The 19117-nt window shown below is 41.6% G+C and overlaps 1 protein-coding gene across 2 annotated transcripts in view; it reads left to right on the top strand.

Moving 5' to 3' along the window:
- Positions 1-10571, top strand: part of KIAA1191 (KIAA1191 ortholog) — a 31058-nt gene extending 20487 nt beyond the window's left edge. For both annotated transcript variants that reach the window (XM_089671116.1, XM_089671117.1), the window contains 4 exons: positions 1551-1675; positions 4328-4431; positions 6544-6662; positions 9605-10571. In XM_089671116.1, coding sequence (XP_089527242.1) covers positions 1551-1675; positions 4328-4431; positions 6544-6662; positions 9605-9816 — 560 coding nt within the window. In that variant the 3' untranslated portion in view covers positions 9817-10571. The remainder of the gene's footprint in view (positions 1-1550; positions 1676-4327; positions 4432-6543; positions 6663-9604) is intronic.
- The last annotated feature ends 8546 nt before the right edge of the window (positions 10572-19117 follow it).

Here is a 19117-nt window from a genome sequence, read left to right as displayed (position 1 = left end):
GGAAGGTGCTGCATAGTAAAATGTTACACGCTAAATATGGATGTAATATGCCACTAAAGGTTAACTTATCCTTTAACAGAATGCAACAGAAATGGTAACTGCACTTATTCCCCATATGGACACCTCAGTACTGACTTACTGCCTGGGCACATAAAAGGCGTTTTTTTTATCTTTTTGGTTTTCAGAAAAATAAAGGGATAAAACTTGTCAGGTTTTTTTTAATTGCTCTTCCCCCCGTCACACCAATCCCAAATTTGAAATCATGCGACTTACAGGGAAGTCACATGATTTCAAAGTTGGATGACATGTCAATTTGAGGTGTGATTTGCAAGACATCTGACACAGGTGTCCATGCAAAATAGCACCAAAAGTAGTGCATGCATAACTTTAGAAATCGGTGCTGTCAGAACCGCATGGATATGACTGCTGTAATTGCGGACAATAGGGTGTGACTTTTCATGAGATTTGCAAGTCTTATGGCATGCAAATTGCATGCCGAGTCGCACCCAGTGTGACCAGGGATTAAGGCTCTGTGAAAGTGATTTAACTTTCCTTTTTGTCCTGCTGACAACATTTATATCACACAGGAAGTGAGGGGAACTTGTGGTAACACGAAAAAAAAAACTTTAGTAGTGTTGCAAATGTTTTGTCTGGTAAAACCCCAGGACAGGAACATAGGGAAAATCTAACTGAGCCCCAAATAGTAGTAAAAATCCTGATTTGTAGATCCCATTTTTTTTTTTTTTTTTTTTTTTTTTTCCCCCATGCTAGCCAAAATAAAATATTTGGCTTGACACACTCTTTAGGGAAAAGATTGAAGTATATTTATTTAAACACCTTTTTTTTTTTTTTTTTTTTTTTTTTTTTTTTTTTTTCTTGTAAGACCCAATCCTTGAAAAGCACTTTTGCCTGAAGATTACCACATAAAATAACTCCAATTTACAAGGTAGCCCTCACACCTACTGAGTGTTTCCAGTGTCCTTAATGAATGTGAGATGTTGGAGCTCCAGGTATTTTCTATTCTATGAATAGGGGGAAACAATATTTTTATATCACACGTAATGGTTTACTTGATTATAAACCTGTAGACTCCTGTTTGCTGTTTTTGTGTTATGTCACAGCATTTATAAGCATGAGACTCGTCCAACACCAGACAAACTCACCTGAATGAAGGTGATGTCCTTGGTCAGCTCCATGCCCTGTTACTGAGTAGCATACATCACCAGTGAAAGAAATGGTCTAGGTGAAATGAATGGGGAAAAAAGTCTTGTCTGCATATGAATCTGTAAATGCTCTGCGACAGGTTTTTTTTTTTTTTCTCTTTTTAACATGCAGCAGTGTTGATAAAGCAAACCTAAACCAGAGATGTGAATTAACATATTAGCAATACCTGTGTAATCAGCATTCCAGTGTTAATTTCCATTGTGCCCACTATGTCTGCCTGTATTGTTTATTTGCAATGACTGGGTGAATATGGAGGAGTATGGCTCCGGTCAGTCTAGCTATGGCACCCGCTTGAAAGCTGTGTGTGCAAATGTCTTCCATTTCAGAACATACACAAGAGAGCATTCAACGCTTCGAACAGCAGGCTGGTCTCAGGGATGCTGGCTATACTCCACACAAGGGTCTCACTACTGAAGAGTCCAAATACCATCGCGTGGCGGAGGCTCTGCATGTAAGATTTGTGCCTTGCCCTCTGTCCCTTGTACTACCTTCCATGCTCCTGCCTGGATTGTATACCCTGCCCTCTAGTATTTACCTGTAGTGCTGCTGTGAGATAAATGTGGGCTTTGCTTTTGCTTGCCGTTTTTTTTCCCCCTCCATCTTCTCTTCAAATGTATTCTGCCTTTTAATGTACTGTACTTGCATGAATGTGTGGGATCTTTCAGAAAAGTGAGCACATTTTTATATGTCTAATAGTACACCTATTCATGGTTTGTACTTTTTTTTTTTCACCATCTTCATCATTTGGACTAATATGGCAATATATATTTGGTCTTTGAGGAATTTTATTCTTTGGATGCTAATTGTGGATGATACATTTTGGGCACATATGTGTCTTAAGACTTTAAGCCTAATGCATATTGCTGCATTCAGAAATGTGCTATTCTCTGGGCATAAACAGACGTTCATGGCATAGAAAAGTGTATATTTTGACAGATGACAAACTAAATCTGTGGATGATGGCCTGCTTTTCACTTTAGGCACCAGTGGGTGCCATCGTGCAGGTACTGTATCATTGAAGACTATTAGCCCAAGTAAATGAGATAGATATATAGATATAGATGTGCTGGACGGGAAAACGTTAGCAGGGGCTCCCAGGCTAGTTCCAATGGATGTAATATCCATGCTAGCCATGAGAAGGGCAATGCATGGTTAACCTCACATTTTTAGCTGAGCTTATGGTGATTTGTGGATTTTCTTTTGGCTAGCATGCACATAGATCTTGTGCTGATATGCCAGTGTGATGAATTGAAAAATCATTTTTATTTTGGTACATCCATTTTTTTTTTTTTTATGGAGGATGTGTGGGTTTTTTTTTTCCAAGCATTTATTAAGGATTGCTCCTTGCTCTTGCTGTATATTCATATAGCTACTTTTTTAATGGTGGGAGATTGCTAATACTCAGTAAATCTACTTTTCATTTTCAGTTTGAGGCTGGCTTTCAATGCATTGGGTGTCTGGTGAGGTTTAGGATGGATAGTTGCATGTCATAAAAAGGATACTTTGGCTATGCAGTATGTATGGTTTAGTTTTCCTGGAAAATGTAAAGTTTTTTTTAAGAGAGTGGACTTTAAATATTTTTCATAGTTTAGTGTGGCAATACACAAAGCATAGTAGGCTACTATTGTTAGTCTGGATATTGGAATGTTTGCAAACATTTGCCAATTTATTTCCATTGTAACTGTTTCTAGGAATTCTAATACACAGTAATTGGGTTGCTTTGTGCAGTTGTAGCCTATAGCAGTTTATGTAAAGTTTTTTGTGTAATGTTCTTGAAAGACATTACAGAGGAGGTACATGTAATTACCTAATGCTGATTTTGTTCATGTATTTCTACTTTATTACAATTTGTAGAAAAAAGCAGGGCTGAGTGTTGGCCACCCAGATTGTGTCTTTTTTTGTATTTTTATGTAGTGCACTCATGCAGCCCATGCACTAATCATCCTTCTTTCAATCAGCAGACCTGATTTCCCCCTTGAATGTGTGGATGGGGGAATTTCGTCTGCTAAGTTATTGTATTGTGACAGCAGACCGATTTCCGGATCAATGCTGCAGACTTTAGTTTGTGGCACTGATCGGGTTAAAATCACAGGGTGGTTGTAGAGAGGTAGAACCAGCTTGTCCATACATAGATCAAAATGTGGCCGATCCATGTACAGGTGGCTTTAGCCTAGTTGCGTCATTGCTTAGATTCATAAGCTAGGCTAGCTGTCATTTTATTCAACCCTTGTTCACTCATTGGATTGTTGTTGGTTTTTTTTTTTTTTTTTTTTTCTGTGAATGTGAATTGTGGTTTAGTCTACAATACTACTACATAAATAGTTTGGAGGAATATGTATCCCTCAGGCTGCATGGCCCCCATTCTTGTGCAGCTTTAATAAACCACTGTCGCCAACATTTCAGTGTGGTCGAGGATTTTTGCCAGGGTGAAGCTGCTTTGCTTCGCCTTTACAGAAACAACTTGTATGAGCTTTTTAATTATGGTTATATAAACCTTTTACCTCCATGATTTGGGTAGTGACAGATCAGTATAAATGGTGCCTATTTTGTGCTGCACCATTCATTGCCATAGTCTTAGTATGGTATAGTATTTAACCTTGTCTGTTTGATACGATGCTCAAAATGCGCCCTTTTTTTTATTTATTTATTTTTTTGTAAGAATAGATATGTTGTGCTTTGGCAGTGTATAACAATGTGGGACTATTGTCCAGCTGTTGTAGAGACAGGGTTTTCAGGTTCTTTGTGGATTGGTAAAAAAAAGGCTTTATATACTTAATAAAATTAAAAAAAAAAGGGCTGTGTATAAATTTAGGATTGGCCATATATTTAAAATATTGCATAAAATGCTTGCCTGAGCTGGTAACATTTTACTTCATGCCCTTCACATGTCTGCTGTTTTCTATTTAATAGCATTGCTGACTCAGGTCTCAGGTTGCCTTTTTGCTATTTATAAGATGCTGTTTAAGAGATTCCAAAACATTTTCACACAGGAATCGTTTTATAATGTGTCAACTGGCCTCCAATTCAACATTAGTTCACATGCGGACTTATTGTGTAGTCTGAATCTTTGATGTAATTGGTAGATTTTCTTTCACCCTGACAGAAGCTAAAGATGCAAACTGGAGAATCAAGTGAAGAGAGGCAAAGTTCATCTGCTCAGTCCACACCTTGCAGCACTCCAAGCTCTTCACCAAAGCAAATGCGCAGGTAACGCAAACCTCACTTGACAAATTTAGTCTTTTTATACATCTTTAAAAAAAAATAAAAATAAAACAAGCTTTAAAATGAGAAAAGGTGTAGGTGTTACTTTATGTAACCCCATCGACAGCTTGAAGCAGGTTAGTTGCTATGCACACCACCTCGGCTTCCCTTCCTCCACTTCTATACATGCTCACATCGCTCCCCGGCAGCATTAGGATAGAATTTTGTTTAGCGAAATGACAAGTGCCATGCTAGTAGTGATGCTCATATACAGTACATACTGTGGTAGTAATGGTGTTCTAGAAGTGGTATGATGCTTTGAAAGGGAACTAAAGTTCACCTGTTTTTCACTGTGAGCATGGAGGCTCTGTTTTGCAGAAGAGACTGGCAGTGGGGTCAATTCACAAAGATAAATATTGCATGAATTTTTTAGTTAAACTAGTTCATGCAGTATTTTATCTCAAGTAGTCATTTCACTAAAGTGTTTTTTTTTTTTTTGTTTTTTTTTTTTAATGCATTAAATATTTTTTGTGATATTTTATCACTTCAATTTTAGCATTATTTTGGCTGGCTGAATGCAACATACATCAATTTATGGCTAGCCTTAATCCGTGTGTGCAAACCTCAAAATTCAATGTATGTGTTCCCCTCTGTTCAACAGAAGCTGGTGTAACAGTCCTGGGGAACCAGCATTCAATCAGTCACTGCAGTGTTGATCTGTGTGTTGGTGGGATGGGGAGGAAGGAGTCCCCAAGTACAATAGCACAGTGGGAAACATCCCTGCAACCTGTGTGTTTTGTGTGTGTTCACCTGGTGGTTGAACTAAGGGGAAAAACAACTGTACATGGCCAGTGATTTATGACCTGGATCTGCTGATTGGCTTAGTGAAAAACCATACAGAGCCCCTGTGCTTTCTAATGCAGAGAAGTGGCTATGTGGTGGTTTTTTTTTTTTTTTTTTCTCCTTGCTTTAAAACAGTACATCTTAGTAAAAGCAGCACACATTACACACTGATTGCTTTTAGATGTTAACTCCTTCCTAGCTAGTGTGATTAGTACATTGTATAGTATTATAAATGATCAGTATTCGTGTCACTGGTGATGTCCTACCTAGTGTCGGTGCTAGATTGTCCGTTGCACTAGTATAAAAAAAACCCAAATTTTATATATATTAGTTTATACTATAATTTGTAGACTCAATAACTGCTCTTATTGGAATTTTTTTTATTTACCAAAGACGTATCAAAATACATTTAAAAAAAGGTAAAAATTAGGATCATTTTTTTTTTTTTTTTTGCAAAATGCTCAGTGATTTTTTTTTTTTTTTTTTCTATATAATACAAAATAAAGCCCAGTGGGAATCAAATACCACCAAATGAAAGCTGTATTTTGTGTGAAATTTCATGACTGAGTCAAAAAGTTGCATGACTGTGCAATTGCCAGATAAAGTAGCACAGTACCGAATAGCAAAAAATGCCCTGGTCATGAAAAGGGGTAAAAACTTCCAGAGCTTAATGTGTTAATAGACTCACAACAGTAAAATCAGTCTTTATACACAGTAAAGCATGCTTGTTATACTCACTGTGGAACCTAAAGGGGCTAATCCTCTGCATTGTGTAAAAAGGCTGTTTGATACTGTCTTCTCTGATCCTCCCATTCTTTTACGGTTTTAAAATCAATTTGCCATAGTACAGAGAGGTGTGTGTGTGTTCAGACTGGGGTCATGCAGCCTCATAGGGCAGTCAGAGGAGACTGAAAACTCCCTCTACATAAGTGCTTGACCGGACACTGATAGAAGTCACAAGACTGCTATATAATGCTAACGACAGTATTTAGCAGTTTATATTTACTAAATGAATTGCATTTCCATGTTCTGTACTGTGGAATACTGAAAATAGTAAATGCAGGGTCCTGGGTTTAGTAACAATTTAAGTGGCTAAACTTAAATGCCTGATAAATAGGGTCACTTGAAATCTCGGTTTCTGCTACTGAGAAAGTATCGGTACCAAATAAGCATTCATTCTTTAATCTTTGTTCCTGCTGGTATGGAAGTATCAGTATTAAATGTCGGTGTTTTAACATGCATTCTTTACAAGTTATTTGACCTGTTTGTCTACAGATCGTGGTTTAGTCAGGGATCCACTACCTCCCTCCCATCTGGTGAGCTTCAGGGTACAGACACAGACAAATGGAGCATGTTTGCTCCTCGTGCAGTACAAAAGTCAACCACAGATCCAGGTAAGAAATTCAAATGCCAATTCCTCTGTGCAAGGTGAAAGCCACAGGTTCGTCCATTCTTCAATTCCCCTCCTTTTCCTAGTATTTTCTTCGATTTGTAGCAAAATAGTATGATTACGCTTTTCAACTGCTTTTGGAAAGTACTGTATGTTCTCTGGCTAACTGAACTACCACATCAAAAATGTTTGCCTCTCCACAATTCAGCAGTGCAAAAAGCAACGTGTCTGATGCAGTACCTGTAGTAGCCAGTCCCTATCCATCTTGTCCTAACCTTGCTTTACTGTGTGCCTTTTGCCTGTAAGTAACCAGTAGTTCACATCCTCATCTGCCCAATTACAGAAGTATGGAAGTTCATAATGTGCAGTGATGCAAGATCGAAGATGTCCTCTGCAATAAAGTGGTGGCATAATATTGCAATTTGGTACATGCAGCAAAACCAGCATTTGTCAGTTCAGTTCTGCTGAATTTTGTTTTTACATTCATGGAGCTCTGGTAATAGTGGCATCAAAAATGATTGCTTGATTTTAGGAACACTAATTCTAGTTTGATTGATTTATTGTATATGTAACGTTGGAGTAACTTAAAAATGACGCTAGCTTGTGCAAAATTCTATAGTGAATACCCCTGATGTTAAGGAGTTACTGTTGATAAACATTTGTGGCGCTGTATGTGTGCAGTTTTCTGGTGATTCCAACACTTATTGAAGTGATTTGAGCAAGGACTAACTGGAAAAGCCAAATTATCATTGTAAATTTTAATCTGGCATTTACAGCCTAACTGCTGCTAATATTTTGTTTTAATATATCTTAATGGTACAGGATACAGGTTTGATATTCATAGACGCTGGGTTAGAGGCTGGTACCTTCTGATAATTGGCTCTTGCAAAGCTTTTTCGAGTGAGTGACTCCAGCAAAGCTTTTGAGGTGACACCCCCTGGCCATCCCCTCTATAACCCTTGAGTCCTTGCTTTTTGCCAGAGGCTTAAGGTGATGGACCTCCTTTTTTCTTACGAAGAAATCACTTCACTTTGGCCTTTTCAATCAATTTTTCAATGTTCTTTAACATAGCAATAGAAGCTATGCATATGGATTGGTAAAACCTTGGGAGCCTATGCTGGACTCCACACCATGGCCAGCCTGTAATGTGGCTTCGGGCACTGGGTCCTGCTCGGGGGCTCAGCTTTGCTCTTGGTGTAATGCATGTAGCTAGCTGCAGGGTACTATACAGGGTCAGGGCCTTGGTCCATCCTATGGAACACCGCTCCTGAAGACTCCTTTTTGGGGGTATGTCCACTGTAATGGGCATAGCCTGGACCCCATATATGAGCTAGTAAGATAGCGTCACCCTGACTATTCCACAGGAGCTTGCACACCAAATGATAAAACATTGTGCACTAAGTTTACCTTTTTGACCAAAAATAATACATGCACATTTTGCAGGTAAAGTGCATTTATTATTTTTGATTGCAGGACTTTTAGCTCATTGTAGATCATTCTCATGCGGCCATGTGGGCAGTGCCCCACACGGCCACGCTCTAGTCAAAAACTGACAGCTTATACAGGAAACTTCTACCTGTGCTGCTGTCGGGGGGGGGAGGAGGAATTTTTGTGGCTACAGCATTGGGAACATGTTTCACCCCAAAAATGCATGCAACATGCAGTATGTTACCAAAGGTGAACTTATCTTTTAAGCCTTTGTTGCCCAGCTTTTAACGCTGCCACCTGGTCTTTAGGTCATACCTTTTCCAAGTTCTGCCACATGGATATCCAATCCTGTGCAGATGCAGCTTTCAGGCATAACATTCTCTCAGCAGCGTTGGTTCTGTTGACTCTCCTTGTTGGCACAGTTCTGTTTGCTTTGTTGCCCATCCTTCTCATTTATTTCTTGAGGACGACCCAGGGTCTGTGAAGATCAACCCTTTGCCCTGTACTAAGATAAAAGTATTAAAAGTATTTTTAACTTTCCTGTAAATTTTTATATCTTTAAATACAGCAGGGGACACTGGCCACTCTGCCATCTGCGTCTGTGCTATTCTGTAAGGCTTGCAAAAAAAAAATAGAAAACAAAATTTGCAGGGTAGTATTAAAAGGGGCTGTCCTGGGGGATGACCTCCCTTCATATGAAGGTCCCAGCCTATAACCTAGGGTCTATGAATTTCAACCTTGTGGCCTGTACTGTACAATATAAAAATTACAAAAAAGTAAAACTCCTTCTTGGCCTTTTTACATGTGTTACTTGGACATCTAAAGCCCACTGTTTATTGACGTCACAGAGCCGGTCCAGACTTTGGATCGGTGCTGACTTTAAGGTCAGGGTCCACCCAAATGCCTGACAAATGGCTGGCTCAGCCTCCTAATATGCCACTGAGAGCCTGAGCCAGGCATTCCTGTCCCCTATGCAACCTGGTGCTCCAATGGGTGCCAGAGATCTGAGCAGAGAGTTGGTGACTGACTTTCATCGCTCTCTGCTCAGTGAAGACCGAGAACGATCATGCAATTGCTCAAATTTTAATCTTAAAGCCAGTGGGGGACAGCTGCACACACATAGGTGAGTGTTTAAGAGGAAAATGTGGGATATAAAAAAAAAATTAAGACACCTACAGATAATATGCTTTCCCGATTTTGTTAGTGTGAAATCAGATTGAATGTCTGTAAGCCTTCCCTAATGATCCCTGGCCAAGTCTGCCCAAGGGAACAATCTGCAGGTATAGATTTTTCTGGCTGAATGCAATCGTTTTTCAATGAAGCTGGCAGAGCTGTTGTCTCCATAGGGAGCTAATTACGAGTTTGCCCAATGCAGACTACTTGTTTGTGCAGGCTGTCTGCCTTCTGATGCAATAGGATCTTTTTGCTTTTATATTGTGTATAGCATGTTTTCAGAACAGGACTACTAGATGCATTAACATGTATGTGTGTGATTATTTTTTTTTTTTTTCTCTGCAGGTGGCTTTACAGTCCAGTCTTACAAAGGTGCTCAAAAACCAACTCCAATGGAACTGATGCGAGCCCAAGCTAACAGAATAGCTGATGACCCTGTTGCATTGAAACCACCAAAAATTGAAATGCCACCATTAGTTACTGCAGAGAAGAAAATTTCCCGAGGCCACAACCTTAAACCACGTGACATGAACATTCTAACGCCCACTGGCTTCTAAGGCATGCAGTTCTCTTCATAGGATGATCTAGTAGTAGACTCTTTCCTATGGAAACACAATATACATCTCCACTCTCTACAAAGTCAGTTAAGCATTTTCTAGTTGTCACTCATGATATGGTCCTTAATTTATTCTTTCTTGTTTAACAGTAGAAGACAAATTGCTGGTTCCACTTTTCTTTACTGACAGGTCAATCCAGGGACTGTTGTAACTATGCATATTGTGATTAGCTGTCTATAATTCTTCAACTATTGTACACAAACGGTGAATTGTGCCACAGCTTGTCATAATGTTAAACCTTGACTTTCCACTCCCTTGATAAACTTTCAGCTGGGTATACCCCATTATGTAATGATTAAGTTTCAGGACCATGTCATCTTATACTAGGGCAGCTGTAGCTTCCAACACCAGGTTTTGTAAATATCACAGAAGTTGAAATGCAATAAGTGAAGCATGGAATAGCCAATGTTGTGTCTCCTGAGCTTTGCCAGACTAATGCAAAGAATTTAAATTCTTAGGTTTCTAATTTGCAAATTCAGTAATAGGTATCTAGCTCAGCCGATGGATAATTATGGATTCCTGCTTTCTATTGAACATGAGCACATGCAGGCTGCTTAGTATTCTTCTTTTCCATTCCGTTTTAACTATATTGCACACGGAAATTCGGTTGGAGTTAATTTATTCGTATGCATTTTGTGTGTGTGCTTCTTTGTGCCTCCAATTTTGGTTTAAAATAAACTGAAAATGGGATGTTATTTTGGTTTTGATGTTCCTTTTTAGTCTTTTTTTTTTTTTTTTTTTTTTTTTTTTTTTTTTTCCTACAAACAAGTACAGATTTATTATTCAGGCTGCATACATGTATGGTTTCTTTTGTGAAAGCACTTGGAAGGTCTGCGCCTGCTTTGGGCCAAACTTGACCCCTCATTAGATGTAGTAAGTCTGGAGGTCTGGTAAGCTTTGCTTCCTATGGAAAGTGTGTATATCCTCATGTTGACAGGCCATGATGCCACATATTTTGCAATCTAATTAAGGCCTCTATTTTTCATTTAGAAGTTGTTTTTATATGGGCTGTTACCTCCTATTAATCTTCTTGGCACAAAAGAACAGAACATGTATTAGTAAAATAAATGCCCCTAGATAAACGTCTATTTATATAGAACATTTTAAAGATGACTTCTACTGGAAGAATAGTTTCTGTCCTTGCTTTCCGCCCCTGACAATGCTAGTTGTCTGTCATGCTGATACAGTGGCTCCAATTTTTTAATTTTGAGTCCTTTTCATGAATCTGTTTATGCTTCATTGTCTCTCTCTAATTATGATAGGTTTCTTTTAAATTGCATACTGATGAAAAGCAACATAATGTTGCATGTTACCTTTTATAAGTGACTGTTTTTATAGTGCTGGAACCCTTCCCCTGTGCCACACAATTGCACTTGTGCATCAAGCACTGTGATTTGGTTGGAAGTGTGCTTGTTTGTCTCCCATTTTCTAATTCTTGTTTTTTTTCAGGGGTTTTCCCCAAATACAGTGGACAAGAGGTAAGCACTCCAAGCAAGACAAGTATACATGCAGATCTGGTCACAGACTTGACTTTAGTTGCTGCACACATTTTTCAGGCCAGTGAATGAAAAGGAAAAAAAAAAAGTAACCGTGTGTGTGTGTGTGTGTGTGTGTGTGTGTGTATTCCAGGGTCTCTACATTCACAAATTGTTTAGGGGTTTTAACTAATCTTCAGGTGTAAAATGATTTTATAAGCCTGTGTCCAAAAATGGCTCTGCCAGTGAAAGAGCTACCTTCATGTACAGTGGATGTTTTTACAGCTGCTGTTTTTGGCGGGTTTTTTTTTTTTCTACAGCAAGTAAATGCCCTAGTATGTAATCCATTCACACAGACTGTAATCAGCAGTGTTTGGCAGGAAAAACACCCAAGAAATAGTGGGTTTCTAGAGGGGTTTTTTTTTTTTTTAAGCTGTAAAAACGCCCTAATGCTAAAACAGTGGCAAATCTGCGGTTTTGGATGGTTTTTTGAGCAAAAAATAAATTTTTACATTTTGGTTAAAATAAAAAAAGCCCACGTGGCAAAGTGCTCCTAAACACTGAAAAACCTCATGTTTTTAATGTGACTTTACACAGCTAATGTTCCCAATGTTATTATAACGCCCTGTGTGTATGGAGATGTAAAGTAACCTTTACTGCTGCTGACTTAAGGCTTACAGTGGTGGCAGGTTTGCATATACAACTCCAGCTGCTGTAGGCAATGTTTACTTGTCTAGTTATATTTCTGCTGAGGGGATGAACCTGATCAAGCAGGGATAGACCTAGCCATTTAAAAGGCCAGAGATCCACACCTCAGGTGTGAGAATCTGTCCACAGGGCAACTATTAGTCGTGCACTTTACAAATCTAGCCTTCATGGAAGAGTGGCAAGAAGAAAGTCATTGTTGAAAGAAAGCCATAAAAAGTCCCGGTTGTAGTTTACGAGAAGCCATGTGGAGGACACAGCAATCATGTGGAAGAAGGTGCTCTGGTCAGATGAGAGCAACATTGAGCTTTTTGGCCTAAAAGCAAAATGCTATGTGTGGCGGAAAACTAACACTGCACATCACCCTGAACATATCATCCCCACCGTGAAACATGGTGGCAGCATCCTGTTTGGGAATACTTTTCGTCAGTATAGACAAGGAAATTGGTCAGAGTTGATGGGAAGATGGATGTAGCAATCTTAGAAGAAAACCTGTTAGAGTCTGCACAAGACTTGAGACTGGGGCAGAGGTTCACCTTCCAGCAGGACAGCGACCCAAAACATACAGCCAGAGCTACAATGGAATGGTTTAGATCAGGGTGGGCAACTGTGCCCCTCCTGCTGTTGATGAACTACAAGTCCCATCATGCCTCTGCCTTTAGGAGTCATGCTTGTAACTTTCACTTTTTCAATGCCTCATGGGACTTGTAGTTCTTCAACAGCTGGAGGTCCACAGTTGCCCACCCCTGGTTTAGATCAAAGCATATTCATGTGTTAAAATGGCCCAGTCAAAGTCCAGACCTAAATCCAAGTGAGAATCTTGGGCAATACTTGAAAATTGCTGTTCACAGACAATCTCCATCTAATCTGACAAAGCTTGAGCTAGTTTCCAAAGAAGAATGGGAAAAAAGTCACTCTCCTAGATGTGCAAAGCTGGTAGAGACCTCCCCAAAAAGACTTGCAGCTGTAATTGCAGCGAAAGGTGGTTCTACAAAGTATTAACTCAAGGGCGGCTGAATACAAACGCATGCCACACTTTTCAGATATTTGTAAAAAAAATTTGAAAACCACTAATTTTCCTTCCACTTCACAATTATGTGCCACTTTGTGTTGGTCTATCACATAAAATCCCAATAAAATAAATTTACATTTTTGGTTGTAACATGACAATGTGGAAAATTTCAAAGGGTATGAATACGTTTCCTAGGCACTGTACCCAGCTGGATGCAGCAGTTGCCCCCGCTGCCTTTAAGACGGAGAACTCGGCGATCAAAGACTGCTGTTCGCTCAGTTCTTGGTCCACAGTGAGCAGATAGTGGCTGGTCAGGAATGTGGGTGGATCCCAACATTAAAACTGAGATCCCTCCAGAATCTGGACTGGCTGAGCAATGTCAATTGGCAGTGAGCTTTATCCTACTGTTGGCTGAATTTGGCTAACAAGAGTGAGAACTAAATGCACTGCTGTGACACACTGAAGAAATAGGGCCAAAAGAGCTTTGGCCCTACTTTTCCTTTAAGCACACCAAGTCTGGGAGCAATCCCTCCTGTCAACGAAGAGGCATCCCCCACCTATCAAACAAGGGAATATCTGTCAGCCTTTGCTGCTGTCTGGTCCAAACACAGATGTCTGGGTTTAGGATATCATGTTCAAGGATTACAGAGTTCCATGCTCTCAAACTTGCCTACATCTTATTGCCAGCCAGACCTTTCATTGCCTTGAAGCAGCACCTCCAAGGAGTCATCACCCCTCTGTCATGACCCAAGCACAGTTGAGCCCTTTATTTTAAAGCTTAAAGGGATTATTAAACAATAAAGTAAGTTCTAGAAGACTGTGCAGTGCATAACTGCTGCTAATGAAATGTCTAATGATGCAAAGCAACGAATTATCCTACTTTCCAAACTAGAATGACTCAAACTGTTATTAGAAAAATACTCTTGTATTTCAAGTGTTAATGCAGAAGCATCTCTGTAAGATGTTAATGAATTTACTGACCTTAAAAGGGTATACCGGTACATAACATCAATACATAAACTACGCCTACTAAACATGCTAAGAGCTTTAAGATCATTCTACGCAGTATTCCACACTTAGCAAAATATCTTCTGCTGCTCATGTTTGCTGCATAAAAAAGAAACAGCTATTATGGTACAAGTCGCTGACGTATAGGCAGGGGTGCAGGTAATACAGGTCAAAGTAGAGTTGGAAGTCCTTCATAAAGAAAGGGAGGAAGAGGCAGCTATAGCTAAAGAGGTTTTAGAACAATCTGATACTGTGAATGAATTCCAGTGTTAGTCTTGCAAAATTATAAGATCTCAGAGTAAACTAAGAGCTAGGTCTTAACCCAGAGCAAAAGATTCTCAGTTTATTCTGATGCCACAGTTATTCCTTTAGAACATCAGCCAACTGAGACTACATGTGTATATGACAAACGTGTTATCCCTACCTTTCCAGCTGAAACATTATGCTCTACTAGGCCATTTGAGCTTATTGCATCCTACCATAGCAATGAATGCCAAATGTAGTCCAGGTTTGAACACCTTCTCCATACTATCCCCAAGCCACCCAGCTCTGACATTTCAGACCTTGCCAGATTCATTGCATACTGTCAATTTACAAGCACTGGGCCTTGATGACTGGCCGGAGAACTATAGAGAGCAAAAGTTTACTGTTAAGGCTGCCATCAGGGACTAGGTATCTCTCCTGGTGAAAAGTTCATTGTTGATAAAGGGCTTGGGTCACCAATCCTCATAGTGTGTTTAGAGCAGGGGTGTCAAACTGGCAGTCTTCCAGCTGTTGTGAAACTACAAGTCCCATCATGCCTTTGAGAGTCATGCTTGTAACTGCCAGCCTTGCAATGCCTGATGGGACTTGTAGTTTGGCAACAGCTGGAGAGCCGCCAGTTTGACACCCCTGGTTTAGAGTCTAAGAGCTGGTAATGTTAGAAATACCGCTGTAGGCCTCCACACCAATCAGGAGCAGCTGGATCAGAACTATGGCAGTCCAGAAGCTATAAAAGGCACTCTGTTCAAAAGGTTCACGACTTTCCTAATATACTGTATCTGGCAAGAATAATCAGAAGTTTCAAGAAATGAGTGATCTTTTCCTTGCCTGGTATGGCAAAGCCACACATTATGGACCTCAGCTATCTAAATACCACTCCAGTGTGAATCCTGTTGTTTCAAAGTTGTCATACAACACGCAAACAAAGAGGGTCGTTATGGATTCAAAGTATAGGAAGGGAGACCAAGTTTCCTTTCCACCATTCTTGTATTTCTGTGATTTCATTACGAACAGTAGCCAGGGTCCAATCTTTCCAAAGGATGATTTTTCTCACAATAAGTTTCATAAACCCCAAGCTTACTGTGTCTTAAAAAGACAACTATGCTACCAATACCCAACACAAGCTTTGACAGTGACAATGAGATGGAAAACACCAATATCCTATTCATACGACACCACATCATCTCACAAAATGCTTTAGGTTCCACAAAAAATCTTTGCAAGAAACTAAAGAACTTATAAAACATTTTCTTTGAGTGTTTGTGCTTCTACAGGACATCTTGCAAAGGACTGTAAGGCCATAAACAAATGCATAAAGGATGGGTCTCCAAACTTTATGAAGCAAGGGCCAATTTACCGTCCTTCAGAATTTAGGGGGAGTGGCCAGTGGGAGTAAAAAAAAATTACATAGTGTCTGTAGTCAGTAGAAGGAAGGATAGTGCCCCATCCTTGGTATTGGAAGAATAGTGCTTGATTGTTTATATCAGTGGGAGGAATTATGCCCTTTTGCTGATGGCAGTGGGAAGAATAGTACCCCATCATTGGTGGCAGTGGAAGGACAAATGCCCCATTGTTGTCAGTGAGAGGAATGGTTTCCCACTGTTTGTGACAGTGCATGGAAAAGTGACCCAAGGGCCAGGTAATGTCATTAAGAAATTTTGGGGAAAAAATGTGAAATAGTCATGTCAAAGTGTTTCCTGATAGACTTCTTTCACAGGGGCTGTAACTGTATACCTGTGAAGGGCTGTGTTTACCTGCACAGAGATGCAGACTTTCCATGCATCCCCATTGCTATCAATTAGGATACAGCAGCTGCATGGATAACAGCCGCTGCTCTGAATGTGACATCAGTATGGGTGCATGGCCCTGAACGCACTGTGTCCCAATTGATAGCAATGGGACTGCCTGCTTGGAACACCTGTGCATCCTCATGCAATCAAACACTCCTGGGATATTGATCTGGTCAGTTAAGTAGCAGAGGGGGTTAATCAGTTTCAGCTGCTTTGGTAATAATGAAATTAACAACAGGTGCACTAGATGAGCAACAATGAGGTGACCCCCAAAACAGGTGCACTAGATGAGCAACAATGAGACGAACCCCAAACAAACGAATGGTTTTACAGGTGGAGGCCACTGCCATTTTTTCCCTACTTATCTTTTCTGACTGTTTTTCGCTAGCTTTGCATGTAGCTAGGGTCAATGCCAGTACTGGTAGCATGAGGCAATACCTGGACCCTACATCAGTTGCACAGGCAGTCCAGCTTCTCCAGGATGGCACATCAATACATGCGCTTGCTAGAAGGTTTGCTGTGTCTCCCAGCACAGTCTCAAGAGCATGGAGGAGATTCCAGGAGACAGGAAGTTACTCTAGGAGAGCTGGATAGGGCCATAGAAGGTCCTTAACCCACCAGCAAGAACGGTATCTGCTCCTTTGTGCAAGGAGGAACAGGATGAGCACTGCCAGAGCCCTACAAAATGACCTCCAGCAGGCCACTGCTGTGAATGACCCGGACCAATCGGAACAGACTTCATGAGGGTGGCCTGAAAGCCAGATGTCCTCTAGTGGGCCCTGTGCTCACTGCCTGGCACCATAGAGCTCGATTGGCATTGTCCATTAACTACTTACCTACCGCAGATAGAATGATGGCTACACTGCGACCGGCCAGGTCTGGGAGGGCGTCATATGACGTCCTCCCAGAATGCGCGCACCCGGCAATCTCCATGATCGCTGTGTCCTACGGACACAGCTGATCACGTGATGTGGTAAAAGGCCAATCACAGCTGATCACCAGGAAATGCAATTGCCGGTTCTCGGCTGCACTTTCCTCATGCTGGCAGAGCGTGAGGAAAGTACTGCAGAGAACCTGCAGTTGTCAGAGCAGGGATCGGCACCGATCATCAGGGCACTGATGATCGGTGCCCAGCAGTGCCACACCAGTTCCGCCCACCTGTGCCCAGCAGTGCACCCACCTGTGCCACCCAGCAGTACCCACCAGTGCCACCCACCAGTGCCCATCAGTGCTGCCAGTCAGTGCCCAGCGGTTGTGCCAGTCAGTGCCCACTAATTGCACCAGTCAATGCCTAGCAGTGCTGCCAGTCAGTGCTCAGCAGTGATGCCAGTCAGTGCCGCCTATCCGTGCCACCTCATTAGTGCTGCCTATCAGTGCCGCCTATTAGTGCCCATCAGTGCTGCCTCATCAACGCACATCAGTGAAGGAGAAAAATTACCTGTTTGAAAAATTTTATAATGGAATCAAAGAAACTTTTTTTTTTCCCAGTCTTTTGCACTTTTTTTGTTTATAGCGCAAAAAGTAAAGTGCCCAGCGGCGATTAAATACCACCAAAAGAAAGCTCTATTTGTGAGAAAAAAATGCTAAAAATTTCATATGGGTACAATCTTGCATAACCGCGAAATTGTCAATCAAAGTGCGACAGCGCTGAAAGCTGAAAATTGGCCTGGTAAAGAAGGGGGTATAAATGCCCGGTAGGCAAGTGGTTAAACACCAGAATTGGCAGGTCCACTACTGGTGCCCTGTGCTTTTTCACAGATGAGAGAAGGTTCACCATGAGCACATGTGACAGACATAAAAGGGTCTGAAGAAGTCATGGAGAATGTTATGCTGCCTGTAACATCGTTCAGCATGACCATTTTGGTGGTGGGTCATTGATGGTCTGGGGAGGCATATCCATGGAGGGATGCACATACCTCTACAGGCTAGACAATGGCACCCTGACTGCCATTAGGTATCAGGATAAAATCCTTCAATAACTAATAGCTGTGCACACTCCCAACTAGAACAGTAAAACTTCTATCCCAAAAGAAAAGAAAAAACCTTTCACCCTTGAAAGTAATACAATGTGTGAACTCTTCTCTCAACTATAATCTAACCCAATCCTGTCATCTATGCATTAAGTAAATATATAAATAAATATTAATTCACATGAAGTCCCTTAAATGTCTCTGAAATCTCAAAATGTCCAAACACTTTCTTTTCCACCTCCAAATCACATCATGTCATGCTGTATATGGTAGTCCAACGTGTTGATTCCCAACATTCGTGAACCTCAAAAAAATATATAAACTAGGGGGCGTGTCCAAGATGGCGACCGGAGCGGCCGCATAATCCGGAGCTCCGGCGCCGAACTTTTGAATCCGCTGCCATCCGTGCGGCAGCGGATCACAGAGAGACGGCGGAGGGCCCGGTAGCATCCCCGATCCCTGGGGGGCGGACTCCGGGCGATATTTCCGCCCCTCGTGGCGGCAGACGTCCACGGCCTGGTACGGCCGCGTGGGCCGGTGCTCCGGCGCCTCCCATCTACACTCCCGTCGGTACCCGCTGCCATCCGGGTTGTGGGAGATCACCAGGGGACATCCGCAGCGCCCTCTGCATTGCTGGAGCTGGGGGAGAGACGCCGCTGAGTGTTGCTGCTCCCCGCGGTGGAAGCGGCACTTGCGGCCTACAGTGCCTGTCGGGAGCCTCCTGCATCCGGTCACAGTGAGTGGGGGGTGCGGGTGGCCTCCTGTCATCAGATCCCCCTGCAGTGATTTGGGGAGCGGGCCTCACGTTGCTGACCCCAGAGCCCATCATCTTCAGTGACCACAGCCCCTGTTGGGCTCAGAGGCCTACTGAGGCCTTAATACCGCCCCGGAGGGTGTCTCCCTGGAGGGCCCTGTGCCTGGTACTTGAGGTCCTCTGCTTCCCATTTGTCCCTCTTGTATCTTAAGTTGGGATCTGGTGCCATCGTCCTGCTCCGGTGTGATATCTCAGTTGGTTGCTGC

The sequence above is a fragment of the Staurois parvus genome, unplaced genomic scaffold (genome assembly GCF_062004578.1).
Source record: "Staurois parvus isolate SC_StPar_1 unplaced genomic scaffold, SC_StPar_1.0 ptg000099l, whole genome shotgun sequence".
Taxonomy (NCBI): domain Eukaryota; kingdom Metazoa; phylum Chordata; class Amphibia; order Anura; family Ranidae; genus Staurois; species Staurois parvus.
Note: the sequence above shows the minus strand (reverse complement) of the source record. Positions and strands in the feature narration are given on the sequence as shown.